We start from the raw sequence: 15,148 nt of genomic DNA, 5'->3' as shown, positions 1-15,148 counted from the left end.
GGAGAGGAGGAAAGGAACAGGACAAAAAAGGAAGGGGACGGGAAGAAATGGTGGGTGGGTTGGGGGGGGCTTTTTTTTCTGTGGGTTGAGTGAGCAATGCCGGTGGGCGGTCAGGCAGACAATCGGGAGTGCTCTGATGGAGCTGTCGGCAGATGTCTTTGGATGTGGCTGCGCTGCAGATTGGCAGGGAGAAATAGATGATTTAAGCAGGAAGCTTTCAGAAGTGACAGGGCTCAGGAGACCTGGCGAGGAAGTCGTTCTAGCTGCACTTAGTCTGCTGCCACACCTCCAAATCACCTTCACATGGTGCTCCTCAAAGACACAAATTAGATGCTGCTTACTATGGCAGACACAAACACACTGATGGACACATAAATACCGTCTTGAAAAACTATCAACATTTTGACTCAGTGTTATGGTGCCGATTTCAACTGCTTTATGATTTGTTAAATGGAAATCTAGCATCAACATTGGATTTTATTGGCTCTGTACTGAGCTCTGAAGTTACCTTCCAACGTTTCAATACCCCAAAAAAAGCAGGAGAAATACATACATTTTAAGCTGGGTTACCACTGAGACCGTGAGATGGCAATCCCAATAAAACCATTTATGACAAAATCCCTCAGTGACTTCAGTGACTGCTTCAGTCCATCCACCATTAGTTCAATGAAGACATGAAGGGACACACACAGTGGAGAGCTCATCTAAATCTACTGCCAAAAATGTAATGTCAACCAATTCTCAACTAAAACGAGCAGCGAGTCCACTTGCATTTAACGAGTTTGAAAGGGTGGTTTGATCCAAGGCACCTCCAGTCCACCTGTCTAACTTTGATACTTTGACATTAGTAATATGCTTAACAATCAAAAAGATATGGAACGCATGTAAACAATTCAGCAATAGCCCTTTAAGCTCTGCTGAGGTTGGCAGCGAGCTCACGATATTTGCTGAAATGATCGTCACAAAGGGGAGAATAACTGGGATGTAATGACACACCAGCCACAGCCAGCAGCTGTTTAAAAAGACATCACAAGTACTCGTCTATGCATAAGTTCCACTTAAATACTTTAGGTTGTGAAAGCTCTGCAGGCTGCCAAATATCACACCTCGAGCCCCTCTGTGTTATGACGCCTCCACACAGTAGCAGGTGTGTATTTGAAAGAGAAAGCAATTAGAAAAGGTGTGTGCACTTCTTATCTTAACGTGCAATTTTACAATGTAAACTGAAGTAACAAATAAAGCTCTAAACTAGTGCTAAAATGTAAGCTGACTGACTGATTAATATATATCTATTTATATAGATAGATATAGTATATAAAAAAGCAACAACATGACAACTGAACCAAATCTCCTGCAACTGGGGCTTGAAAAAGTCTAGTGAAATGGAAATATTAAGAAGCCTTATTCTCAGTAGTTATATCATTAATACCATGAGTACCAATTAATTGGGAAACAATTCAGATTAATTGTGGCTTTAAATGATCATTTTCACATCTTCAATTATTATACAAATATGTTCTTGGTTAAGGTTCAATCTATGAAACGTCCAGAGGTGCTGTAATCAAACACAAGGGCTGACTTGACCATGGTTTTTTTCCAACACCGACTTTTTTTTTTTTTACTTTAACAATGACGGGAAAACCAGAAAACCTGATATTTAAGTCTGCCAATTTAAAAGAATGAAACAATGTCAAACCACAAACGGTATGGGCGCACCATTCAACAGATGTATTTATCCATTTAAAATACAGTACACCAGCCAGTCAGTGGCATTCATCTTTGCGAATAATGTCTGTGTGACTAAATAAAATAAATACATTTCAATACAAGCATGCATCTTTTTACCATCATAATTAGTTGTACTTTCATTAGTCATCAACAGACATCAATGAGGGATTTTAATGTCCCATTTCACCCTAATTCAGATGCATTTCCCACATGGGATAATCTGTGGGAAACCATGAATACTCAAATTACAGGGAAATTCCTTCAAATTCATCAGCGAAACATTGGCACAAAGTCCTCATACACTGACAGTTATAACCCAAAAGTATTGCCCAGCAGAGCACACTTTCCATGTCCTACTTATCAAATCGAGAAAAGTAGTGACATTGAGTCAGATGGTGGAAGCCTGCCACCTTAATAGAAATCAGTGGACCACAGTGTACCTTTGGGGGTTAAGAGAGGAATGATGTACCTGTAGTGCTTTGACCAGGGCTCCATTTCTGCACGCTTCTCCCACAAGAACAACCCTCGTCTCCACTTTTGGCAGCATATCTGAGAAAGCAACGGTGACAGAATGAACAATGGGTAAAAAAGGGACAAGGAGCACTCAAGGAGCAGGTCACTTCTGGAAGTTGATGCAAGTTTTCTCATTCTGACTGACAACCCGGGCCGGGTACCTGTCAGGAGACATGACCCAATGGTGGATTTTAAAAGGGTGATAGTGAGCATGAGAGAGCCAGTGATTAATTCACAGGAGGAGAGAACCCCAAATTGGTAATTAAAATAAAAACATTTTTCCCCCCTCTTCCTACCTGCCTGCATTGTATTGTGAACAAAGAGCTGATAACGTTGCATTACATATTCGAGAGATAACTTTTCAGGGGAGAAAAACTGACAAAGACTCAGATATGACATGAATGCCACTGGTCGGTCTCGCTGTAAAAACAGTTGTTTCAAAATTCAACTGGAGCACTAAAGGTTAACCCACTTTTTCTAACCCCTTCATCAGAATAAAGCATTGATGTATTTTTCATGGAGGGATCAGGTACATCTACAACTTCATGGGGATTATCAGGAGTTAATCACATACACACAAATACTTTGACTAAAAGTGGCTCTCAAATGGTCAGATAATGTGATTGGTCGACATAGGTCATAGGTTAGTACTTGGTTGGTAGCAAAACAGATTAGCTCTAATTAAATGGCCAATCTCTGATAGTCAGATAATGCACTTCCAGCATCATTGATTAAGGGCAAAGAGACAAAAATAAGCTGTGTAGACATTGGGTAATTAAAGGGATAGTTCACCCTAGAATGATATTTCGCTCATTATCTACTCACCCTCATGTTGACTAAGGGCTGGAAGAAGTTTCTGAGTCCACCGTCCCTTCTCTGAGTTACAGGGGGTCTTGGCGTAGCAGTGCATGTCCATATAACGGTTGCAAAGGGACACCAGAGCTCTTCGTAAAAAAACACACACAAAAAAACATCCAAATACCTCCATGATGCTCGTATGTAATGTCCGTCTTGTGCTGAAGCCCCAAATTGCGTAATTGTCCCGAAAAAATTAAATAAGTCTATATTTTAAGCTTGTTTGTAGCGGAAGCTTCTCGAAGCTCCTCTTCCTGGTCCGTCCAAATCTCGCGTGATTCGCAGTAACCGCACTGACGCCGGCGCAAATCACGCGAGATTTGGACGGACCAGGAAGAGGAGCTTCGAGAAGCTTCCGCTACAAACAAGCTTAAAATATGGACTTATTTAATTTTTTTCGGGACAATTACGCAATTTGGGGCTTCAGCACAAGACGGACATTACATACGAGCATCATGGAGGTATTTGGATGTTTTTTTGTGTGTGTTTTTTTACGAAGAGCTCTGGTGTCCCTTTGCAACCGTTATATGGACATGCACTGCTACGCCAAGACCCCCTGTAACTCAGAGAAGGGACGGTGGACTCAGAAACTTCTTCCAGCCCTTAGTCAACATGAGGGTGAGTAGATAATGAGCGAAATATCATTCTAGGGTGAACTATCCCTTTAATATACAATGAAAAAGGCTATGTAGCCTATATGGATGGACCTTGTGAGGCACATATGCAACAAAACAAGAGGTTAAAAGATTCATTATCTGTTTCGGCAACAGCATGGATAGCACCACTCAGCTGGTTAACTTAAAGTCTTCCAACAGAAAAAAAAAAAAAAAACATAAATAAGACTAGCTTTATGGGGAATTAAGCTATATTAAAAAACTGTGTGTGTGAGCACAGAGATTACTAAAGCAAACATAACTTGGCATAATGCTTATGGGCAATTACACAGTATAGCCATATACTGGGATTTGCCCTAGTCTTGTCTCAGTTTGTAATGTCTCCAGGGCATTTAGAAAGGTGCAGAATGAATGAGTTTGTCTCTCTGATGACATAGCTGTTTGGCTTGAACACAGGAAAATCCAGATTTACACTCTAGTGGGTGTTTCCTACAGTGAAACTAAAGGTCACACATGGTGTGCATATATGCAGTTTTTAATCAATATCAGCAGCGTAGGGATGTAGAGATTATAGAGACTTAGAAAAATGAGAGGAAAGGACAGACTATATAACAATGACCTCTGCAGACTGACCTTCCCCATCTTCACATGCCATGCCCAGAAATACATGGTCCTTGGTGGTCTCAGCAATCCTTGAATCATACACCGAAGAATCCACCAACAGACTCCGAGCCGTCCCTAAAGTCACTATGCTGCTGTCAGCCATGGCAGGAACTGAAGGAGGCACCAAACTGTCCAAACTATCAAAAGTTACAGGGAATGAACAGCAAGCGACACAGTGGGAGAACACAGTGAGGCAGAGAGGAGGGAGAAAGTATAGCAACAAGGAAGAAAAGGAGAAGGGTGACAACTGTCAAACTTAAGGGAAGAGACAACACTTGGCATGACTTCAAACACAAATACTGCCTAAGCCTGACTTAAATTCAGCTGGAAAGAAAAGCAGCATATTTGTGAGCTGTGATAACTTTGGTAAAACTAGGCAAGGTGGATAAATTCACACTGAAACCTTTAATTTGTTAGGTTGCTTAACGTTACATAAAACAGCCTCTGCCACTGGATGAAAATTGGTTGTCATTGCACATTGGTTGCGTTATGCACAAACATTCCCAATGCTGACAAGCAAAGACATTTCTAACAGTTATGGTTAAAACAGAAGACATAAACCACACATTTGAAGAAGGTCAGAGAAGCAAAGAATGCGCCCCACTCCCAGCCAACACAAGCTAATTAAGTTAGACGATAAGGTTATAAATTAAGGTTGCGCTCTGTATGTTCTCCTTTGCTTAATTTTATGTTAAACGCCAAATTATGAGGGCAACAGGAGACTTGCCATGACCTGTTCACACTAGGCCAGTTAACGTTAACGTTAGCTACTTTTCACCATGACACCAGGCTCCCTGTATCTAACATAGCAGAGCTTAACTAACGTTAAGTTACATGTTTGTCGTGTTGAGAGACAGGGAAACTCGAAGTAAACCAAACTTACCAACTGTTTTGGTGGCTAGCACTGAAGAAATGAAAACAAAACCAAAAAAACAGAACAACAGAGATGAGAGCTACCGGGGTGATACCCGGCTGCTGAACCAGTCACAGTCTCAATAAAGTCTGTGCCTGCTAACTTAGCTAGCTACCGAGCTAGTAAGTTAACAACACAATGAAGAATTCCCGGTTGTTCCTCTTCGGTCCAAACTCTTCAAAAAACATGTAACATGTCTCCGTTAAATCTCCAGTCCAGTGTCAATGCATGTTGACCTTTATGCGTGAAAACAGTCCAGATTCTCAAGATGTTTCTGCTTTAGTTTGATGATAGCTAACAACTTCATAATAGTACCGAGGACGGTGTCAGCCTGCTGTTACAGCTCAATTCAAAAAGCAAGGAAAACAAGGGAGCCGCGCGCTGATTGGTCGAGAGTGACAGAAATCAGCGGCTTCCGTCCGGCGAGGACTCTGATTGGTCCGTTCATTCAAATCTCGATGCCAGTGCTGCCTAGACTTGAGACGTTCAGGTACTGTCCGAAATATTTTTACCACTGTCGGAGATCATAACTATAAATGAATTAATCAATTTAAAAAATAAGTCTAAGCATCGACCAAGCTGAATATTTTAACCTTCATTCATTTCATTTTATGAACGATGTGTATATTAAGATATTTAGACCCCCCGAGAGTCTGTTATAAGAAAAGCAAATTACACGTTTTATTCTGCTGCTGCTCTTATTTGTTCCACATGACATAAAAGCAACATTTACCAAAAGTGGCTCCTTTTATGTAACAACCTCGCATGGCATGTACTAACTTGATATGATTCACAGGGAGTAAATGAAAACAACAAAGATGTACACATCCTGGGTTCAAGACCTGAAGTTCACTTTCAGGAATTATGATCAAATGTGTAAAAACCTGTAAGTGTTCTATCATTGGGAAAGGGCATTTTCTTCATTATAGAGGTCAGGCTGAATCAGGCTTTCCAAAGGAGGTCTGGCATTTCCTCTGCAGATGCCTTCCTGCACATACTAAATAAATAGTAATTGACAGTAGGCTATTCCAGAACAAGCCACGTGTGATATCTCAGCCTCTGAAATTCAATTTCAAAATTCATAATAATTATATGTTCCTTACCTCACTGAAAATTTACCTCGCATTAACATTTTGTGCTACTTTCAGTAATGCGTGTGTGGAACAGAGACTGTATGGTGTGGAACTAAGTGCCAACAGCAGAATGTGTTAGACAATGATTGTAAAAACAATGATTTTCTCACTGTTCAAACAACAAACCCTGTGACGTAGGTGACTGAACCGCTTCCCAGACATGGCTGTAAACTTACCCTAACCATAATAAATATGTGTGAGATGCTTGGAGCTCACCTCCCAGACTAAAAAGGAGATAAAGAGCACATTTCTGGGAGAGTTTTGTTTGACAGAGTAAAGCATGGTTTCTAAAAGGCCTGGGGCCTTGTGAACTGCTCTTTGTTTCCGCAGGATTGTGAAACGAAGGTGTGTTCAGCATACACACTGAATTCCACTCGGGCACACAGCCACCACTGTTTTAATCTCTAGGTTCAAACACATAAATGAAACCCACCCATATTATTACAACATGCACAACCCAACTTTTCTTTCGTATTTATGTAAGTAATATTTATTAATATTTATTATTATAGGCACAAGAATAAACTTTTTTACATTTTTAAATAATGACGGTTACAGAGGAATTGTACTTCATTTTAATATGCTATTTTATATCTGATGTCTGATCCACTATCAGTGCCAATATCGATGAAAAAAAATATTGGATTGTGCATTCCTGTACTGTTCATTGACCATGTGCATTTCTTAAAGCAGAAGTAAGTGATATATTTGTGTTAATATAAGTCTTAAATAGTTATATCTCCCGACAGCAATCACTTACATAGAGTGTTTGGTCTGAAACACGGGTCTGTCAGTCACTCTGCTCTGCTCTGAGCCGAGGAGAAAACATTTATCGTATCCTACAGTTTTTATCCAATGAGGAGAGAGAACGGCATGCAGGGCTGTGTGTGCAGCCAAGGGACGCCGTGAATGTGGTGACGTAGCGACGAGGACTGTTATGGTGCGTTCAAGGAAACTCGTATTTTTCCGACCTGTGAAGTGGTACCAGTTCGATCTGGTACGAGTTCACCAGTCGGAAGTTACGAGTGGCCGTTATAGTGACTTCCACCGGTAAAACAGGTCGGAAAAACACGAGTGGGTTGCCTGGAACGCTACAAAGTCGTAAGTTGTGACTTGAAGCTGTAATTTACGATTTCAAAAGCCTGCCTGGAACGCAGCATTAGCGAAAACGACCGGACCACTTACTTCTGCTTTAAAGCAGATGTAAGCAGAATCTTTGTGTTAATATAAGTCTTAAATAGTTATATCTTCCGACGGCAATCACTTACATAGAGTGTTTGGTCTGAAACACGGGTCTGTCGGTCACTCTGCTCTGCTGTAAGCTGAGGAGAAAACTTTCCTTGTATCCTACAACCTTTATCCAATGAGGAGAGAGAACGGCATAAAGGGCTGTGTGTGCAGCCAAGGGATGCGCGTGAATGTGGTGACGTAGGGACGAGGGCGGGGACTGCTAACTCCATTGGCTGAGAAGTTAGCCAAAACCACCGGATCGCTTACTTCTGCTTTAATTTGAGATCCACTTTAGTGTTGTTTTCATACACATGTGTGCCATACACTGTTTTATAAGTTTTCCTCAAAGATCATAGTGCAACACACAACAAAACTTAATTATCTGTGAGAAAAAAAAGTGCAATGTGCAAAAGCAAATAGGCCTAAGTGTGATTTAAAAATTAGAAGACATAAAAGTACCACACAATACCCCTTCTACTCTAATAGGGCTGAGTACCATGACAAACACTCTTACTTTAGCAGCAACAGCTTGTCTCATTAGCAGCTGCTTCAGTTGTAAATAAGGTGCAACAAGATGTTTGTTGTAAACATAACTGTAAACAAATGACTGGTAGCTTATTCTGCACAGTGCAGTGGATTATAAGGTACAGAGGGTTAAAATGATGCAAACAGTCATTAGTGTGCAGGATGCAGGCCTATGGTACTGTCTGGGGAGGATTGAGTTGGCCTAGGTGTGCAAGCTGTTGTGGATCTTCACAGCTTGAGGGAACAAGCTGTTGCAAAGCCTGGTAGATGAGACCCTGAAGCTTCTGTACCTCCTGCCGGATGGTGGGAGGGGGGGTGATGAGACTGAGGGAGGTGTTTGTCATGATGCTGAGAGCACTGTGCCTGTTGTATAGGAACTACTACTACAGATTTTTTCTGCTGTTGTAAGGTCTGAGTCTTGACAGTGATGGAGTCAGTCAAGATGCTTTCATTATTGTTTCTAGTAGGACAAGCAGGAGGAAGGCAGACCATCTTCACTTGTTGCAGGACGTATAGTCTTTGCTTTTTTGTAAGGTGCTGTCACATGCGAGGTCAAGGTGATGTCCCTGGATACAAAATCCTGTTTCAACCACAAACGTGTCCCATTAAACAAGCAAGGCAGCATCAAAATAACTCCACATCTAATTTCATATTCATACTCAATCCAACCCTATGATGATGCAACAACTGGCTGAAGTTTGGAGAACAGACCTGATCTTTCTGTGCTTGTGAAGGCATCATCAAAAAAAATAGAACAAACTGCCATATTGCACAAACACACACAAAGATATTTAGAGAAATATACAATGATGCAATCAGACAGACTCAAAGTTAAAAAGAAAAGAAAAAAACAAGCACAAAAAGTGGTAATTTGGGAAGCAGCATGTGGTCTGCAGGGTAGTGAAGGCATTCTCCTCCAACCATTCCTGTGCTTTTCTTCTTCAACATTGCATTTTTGTTGTGAAATTCTTAGTATGCATGTCATATTCCTGGGGCTGTTGGACGGCTCCCCCAGTCATCTTATTGACACATGCAGACACAATCTCTGTCTGTCTCTCTGTATTCAGCCCTCAGGAGGTTGACTGTGTGGAACAAAGCTTTGTCAAGACCATATCTTCCCTCTATCCAGGTCTGTCCTCTCTTCACTCCCTCACACCTTTATATTTCCAGCTCAGTCCTCTGCTCTTTGATGCTCAGTCACCAAACACGCACAGATATGAATAGACACAAAGGTAGTGGGAGACCACATGATCTTGAAATGTGAGCAGGCTGCTGTGCAGATATAAATCTAACCAGATAAAAGTCTTTCAACATTTGTTTGTGTGTGCCAGATTTGAATAGGTATTTATGGTGTAAACTTTGTATGCCATGAAGTAAGATAGTTCATTTACAGAAAATGTATTTTACTCACCTCCATCTGGTCCCTGTTGCATCTGCATCAGCTGGAAAACATGTGTGGAAAGTTGCTCATGTTTCACAAAATTCAAAGAGAGGATATTCAAGACTGACAAACAAGAATGCTGTTATTATGATCACAGTGCAAATGTCTCCTTCATGATAAAAAGAGAGAGTAAAAGGCTAAGGCTTTGGCTTCTATTCGTAGATGTCTGTTAAAGAAAGGAGATGATACCAGAAAGTAAAGTAGAATTATCACAACAATGTCATCAGCTAATTAACAAATTCAGAGTCTGTTTCAGTCACAGGCTGATTTAATGCACTTTTTTAAAATCCCACATGCACATCACAGTGGTGCGTGATAAATGATGCTTACATTACTACTGGTTGTCTATACATACACATTTTTGATGGAGCCTTAATGATTCACCAAGATTGCACTGTCTAAAACTGTACAGATTTTGATTTTTTCCATGCAATACTACAACAATACAGGCACTTTTAAGATACAGTCATATTCCTTATTTATATTCTTCTACACAAAGCACAAAGCAGCAGCTTTTTCACAACTCTCACAAATGTTTATTCATCCATAACAGCTGGACCTTCAAGAGTTATCTCCCAAGGGCATCTTGTCTAGATGCAGTTGATTCATGGGATGCACCACTTTATTGTATCCTATGCAATGCTCTGCAGCCTTATGTCTGTCCAACCTACTGTATATCTGTGTCAGTTCTCATACAGCGTACTGGGCACAGCTGCCACTTTACATCTTATATCTTACCATAGCATTATGCCTGATATGCGGTAAGAGAAGCTGTGCTGTGGGCTGACGCTTTAACAGGGTTATTGTTAGAGTTAGGTTTCTTCCATTTATCTCAACAAAGTATATGGAATATAAACTGAATAATGTTGCAAATGACTGCAACACTGTAATTAATATACTGTATGTGATGAATATACTATATGTAATTGGAGTGAAAGTTCCAGCATCAGTCTGCAGAGGAGGCAGCAGACAGTGCTGTGACCTCTGTATAAGGTGTACAATCAGTGGATCAGTCCACGCAGGTGGAAGCAGCGATTACTGTAACTGCCCAACAAAGGAAGACACTTAACGCCTGCAAGGGTACTAAAAGTTTCCATCTGAGAGTTGACTTTTAATCTGTCTGAGGAGAACTCCTACATGAAGCATGAAGTATAAAACCTATATATAAGGCAAATGTACATAGAATTCATCACCATCTGTGAGTTGCCACTTATTTTCTTCCTTTTCCAGTCAAATTCTCATCCTGTAGTGTGTCTGGGCCCTCAGCTCAGCTGCTGTAGTGGCCAAAAGGTGTGTGGCAACTGGTTCAGTTGGACACAAATCAGACAAATCACAAACATAAAATAGAAATGACCCAATTCATATGATAATAAACAACATATCAAAGTATAGTGTATTATAATTCTTTTTTGAAATACTTATCCTTTATTATATTTCCTGACATCGACTTTTACAAATTGAAATAATCAAAATACTTAAAAAGAAAGTTCTTTAGTGCAGAGTTGCAAAGAGCTAGAGGGCTATTTCTTTTTCCAGCCTCTGTCCTTGAGACAGCAAACTGAGCCAGTCTGTTGGAAAAATGCTATGTTGCCTGTCCAGTAGGTGGTGGAGTGGGTGTTCAGGATTATCCATAATGGATAATAGTTCAGCGTCCGCCTCTTCACCACCACTTCAAAGGTGTCTGGTTTGCGGCCAATTACAGAGCTGGCCTTCTTGATCAGTTTATTCAGTGTGTTGGTGTCGCCGGCTTTGATGCTGCTCAGTGCTCCCCCAGCAGACTACAGTCAAGTACAGTGCACTGGCTCCAGCTGACTGCTAGAGGATTTCAGACATCCTGCTGCACACGTTGTGTCAACATCTTTGCATTTCATTCATTTACTCAGGGACTATATGGACAAGACCAAGCTTAACTTAAATCTGGATACTATTACCCATATTGTTTAAAGATGCTCACATATGATATCCATTAGTCTATTGTCTATACCGCCTATCCATCCAGGTTTACAAAGGGTCAGAGCCCAGCTGACATAAGGCCAGGGTGGGGTACATCCTGGATCTATCACAGGGCCACATATAAAAACGAACAAGGCACATGCACTCTCATTCACACACTACAGGCAATTTAGAGTTGCCAGTCAACCTATTGCACATGTTTTTAGACTGTGGGAGAAAACCGGAGAACCCCTAGAGAACGCACGCAGTCGGAAGGGAAGAACATGCAAACTCCACCCAGAAAGGCCCCAGGGAATCAAACCCAGAACCCCACTGCTGAGAAATGTGTTTGAATACAAGTCTTCATGTTGCAGTCAGGGGAATATACTGAAAAAAAAACAATAAAAGGAGATTTAGGGATTTTTTTTGTTTTTGTTTTTTTATGTGAGGTTGTGTGAGGAAGTCATTCAGTGCACTCACAGTTCGGAGGTTGCTCCCTGACGGGTAGTATCGGCAGACTAATGGAGCTAGTATATATGGCTGTGCGCAGGGTCACGGGTAAAAACATATTTTTTGACACTATCTTTTAAAGAACTTCCACCAAAATAATGAAATATTTGTTTAAATGTTTGCACTGGCACTAGTTTTTCAAACGCTGAATCATGTACATCACCTATGAAACTGTAAACGCAATGATGATTCAGCTAATTATGGCCCTCTAATGAGTAGTGCAATGACCCGATTGGAATTGCATGTTTATTATTATTATTACGATTAGTCTGTACACAAATTAAATCACTATTTTAGAGGTTTGAACAAGGAAATGACTAAATGTTGCACATGCATCAGGACTGTGGAAAATGTACATGGGTTTATGCTGTGGCAAAAGGACATTTGAATGAGGCTTTTCTTTGATAGATAAATGACACTAGAAGAAAAGTCAGGGTTACAAAGTTACAATTAATCCTACAGGAGATGGGAATGTCTGCATCATATGCCATGCCAATCCATGACTCTAACGATATTTCAGTAAAAATGAAAAATGAAAAAAATGTCAAACTGTTGGTAGGAAGTCAGGGATCTCTCTGTGTCTGAACAAAGTTTCATCTCAGTTTGTGCAGTACATGTTGAGATATTTCAGTCGAACTAAAGTCACTAAAGTGACTGACTTTGCCATCCCGGGGGCCAAGCCTTAAAAAACCAACAAACAACAAATGAAACCTGTTTGATTGCTTTTTGGTTGTTAGCAGTTTGCAGATACCACATGTCCAAAACAAATGTTTCCACTTGATTATGTATTTGAGTAATGCAATTTTGCTGGACATCATTTTCAGCAGGCAGCTGCGAGCATCCTGATACAAACAGTGACCTAACTCATCTCTATGACAGTGTCTGAGCCCAGACAGACAATCTGCATTTAAAAGCATTAAGACTAACAACACACCTCCTCTCTTTAAAATATGATTTTATCTGGGGGCGCACAGGAAAGCCAATGCATTCTGCTTTAAGTTTAACATGAATAGTGTTTTCAATTCTCCTTGAAGAGAGGAGCAGAGGCCTGGCAGGAATGGTAATGATGTGCGGAGGTGCTGTTCCAACACACCCGAGGAGCCACTGATCACTGACAAAGTAACAAATATACACCAGGGCTTTTCATGATGCCTGTATTTCATCACACACTTCAACCTTACACTTACACTTATCACCTTGATAGTCATGTCTGCGACAACACCAGGCAGACAGACAACAGCTTTTACCAGTTCCATTTTCTTTCCCTTTCACTACCCAACTTACAATAATTATATTTAATTTTAGTAGCTACAATCTTAAAACAAAACGAGCTGCAACGACATGCAAGGTATAGGATTCTTCTCAGACAGCACATGAGCCCACTGCCTGCTGGCACAGACTTAAATAACATCTTGTTTGAACATCCATCATTCTCAGCTCTTGTCTGGGAGATAGAGAACACAGCAAGGTGTTGGGAAAGTATCTCCTCCATTCTCACTGTTTTATTCTGAGTCAGTCTCTTGTGCTTGTCTTATATGATGTTGCTACAAGAGAGAAATGCTTGTTTTCCTGTTGTTCGTGGTTCCATAGCGGCAACAGATGCAGAGAGAAAGTCAAGGATAATGTAAAGAAATTGTTGTGTGATTGCACGCTTGACGACTGGAAAAGATTTCCACTTGAATGCCAGGAAAGGGAAGATTAGTTTGCGGCTTGCCACATGAATGCTAATGATTTTTAGCTGGATTTTCCCAATATCTTTTTCAAGCAGCAAATAGATGTGGCGTGTGTTGCAAAGAGATGACATTTTCACAATAATAGTGTTCAAGCAGGGTCAACAGGCCAATGCTACAAGGCCTTGGAATGGTTCCCAGCTCTGAGTTTGAGAAACCATGATCCATTGTTTCCCTAATGTTGTACTTCCTTGTCATAAAGATGTATAGAGCCCGGGGACTGAGCCCTAATATGTGTTTACCCTTGAATTATCCCTGAGGTTAAATTACACATTCTATGTAAAATGTGAAGCAATTTACATTAATAAAATTTTATTAACCACTTTTCTATGGCCAATGTCTAAAAGTATCTTGCTGCTTACAGCCCGTGGACAACGCAGAATTTTACCCATGCTCTGCCTAAACACTCTTTTGCTGCCCCAGCACGGCTACACTAGCTAACATTAGTTTAGAAACAGCCAGGGTCCACTAGCATCAACAAATGAGCAGCAGCATCGCCACCCAAAGTTGCTCAAGTTTGTCATGCTGTCAATACCAGGCATTACTTTAGGATTATCAACCAACCCACTGCCAGAACACATTAATATTCTGTCTAGCTCACCAACCATTAGTGTTCATACAGCACATGCAGCTTAAATGGCCACATCCATTTTTATCAGATATATACTTCTGGGAGTACACTCCTCAGCTATGGCTTAGTGGTCAAAGTTGAAATAGGAAGTCATTTGTAGACTGTTACAGATGTTTGCAAGTGACAAACAAGTTTAGATGATTCTTACACCTGTGTTTTTGCCTCTGAAAAAGTCAAAGTGACTGCTTATATCCAGGAAGCAATGCAATTGTGGCAAATTTCATTTTGTGCAAAGCAATAAACAAAGAAAACCTGAAGACTGACAGCTTCAGTCAGCTCTTGTAAAAATTTGGTGTGAAATGAAATGACTTTATGGCAAGATAAGAGGTGCTGCTCCTCCATTACAAACAGACCACAAAAACATTTACTGTTCAGAAACTTTGTTTTGCTTTTATGAAAATAGCGGCATAATTTTATCCGATTCATTCGTCAGGTTATTGGGCTTTATATATCTGTCTGTGCTCTGCCAGCTCTGTTTATCAATTCTAGTCTTGTGTGCATTGTGAGAATGTGTATGAGTGTTTGGTGGTGGTCAGAGGGCCGTTTGGAGCACATGCTTCTGTCAGTCTGTCTCAGGGCAGCTGTGGCTACTGGCTACAGTCGTAGCTTACAGCCACTGGAGTAAATGTAGTATGAATGAATAATGGTTTCTGTAAAGTACTATTATTATTTTTAAGCTCATGATGAAAAATAAGTTTGCATTATATGAAAAAAAAAACCAGGGACAAAG

The 15,148-nt window shown here is 40.6% G+C and overlaps 1 protein-coding gene across 5 annotated transcripts in view; it reads right to left on the bottom strand.

Annotated features, from left to right (window-relative positions):
• ect2 (epithelial cell transforming 2) overlaps window positions 1–5,677 on the bottom strand; it is a 42,128-nt gene extending 36,451 nt beyond the window's left edge. The window contains exons 1-3 of one of the 5 annotated variants that reach the window (XM_085773793.1): window positions 5,257–5,677; window positions 4,344–4,510; window positions 2,198–2,277 (exon numbers count right to left, since the gene is read on the bottom strand). In XM_085773793.1, coding sequence (XP_085629919.1) covers window positions 2,198–2,277; window positions 4,344–4,476 — 213 coding nt within the window. In that variant the 5' untranslated portion in view covers window positions 4,477–4,510; window positions 5,257–5,677. The remainder of the gene's footprint in view (window positions 1–2,197; window positions 2,278–4,343; window positions 4,511–5,256) is intronic. The other 4 variants (XM_085773797.1, XM_085773795.1, XM_085773796.1 and 1 more) reach the window with 4 other exon arrangements.
• Between the last annotated feature and the right edge of the window lie 9,471 nt (window positions 5,678–15,148).

The sequence above is a fragment of the Trachurus japonicus genome, chromosome 4, assembly GCF_045865225.1.
Source record: "Trachurus japonicus isolate A0001 chromosome 4, Traja_1.0".
Taxonomy (NCBI): domain Eukaryota; kingdom Metazoa; phylum Chordata; class Actinopteri; order Carangiformes; family Carangidae; genus Trachurus; species Trachurus japonicus.
Note: the sequence above shows the minus strand (reverse complement) of the source record. Positions and strands in the feature narration are given on the sequence as shown.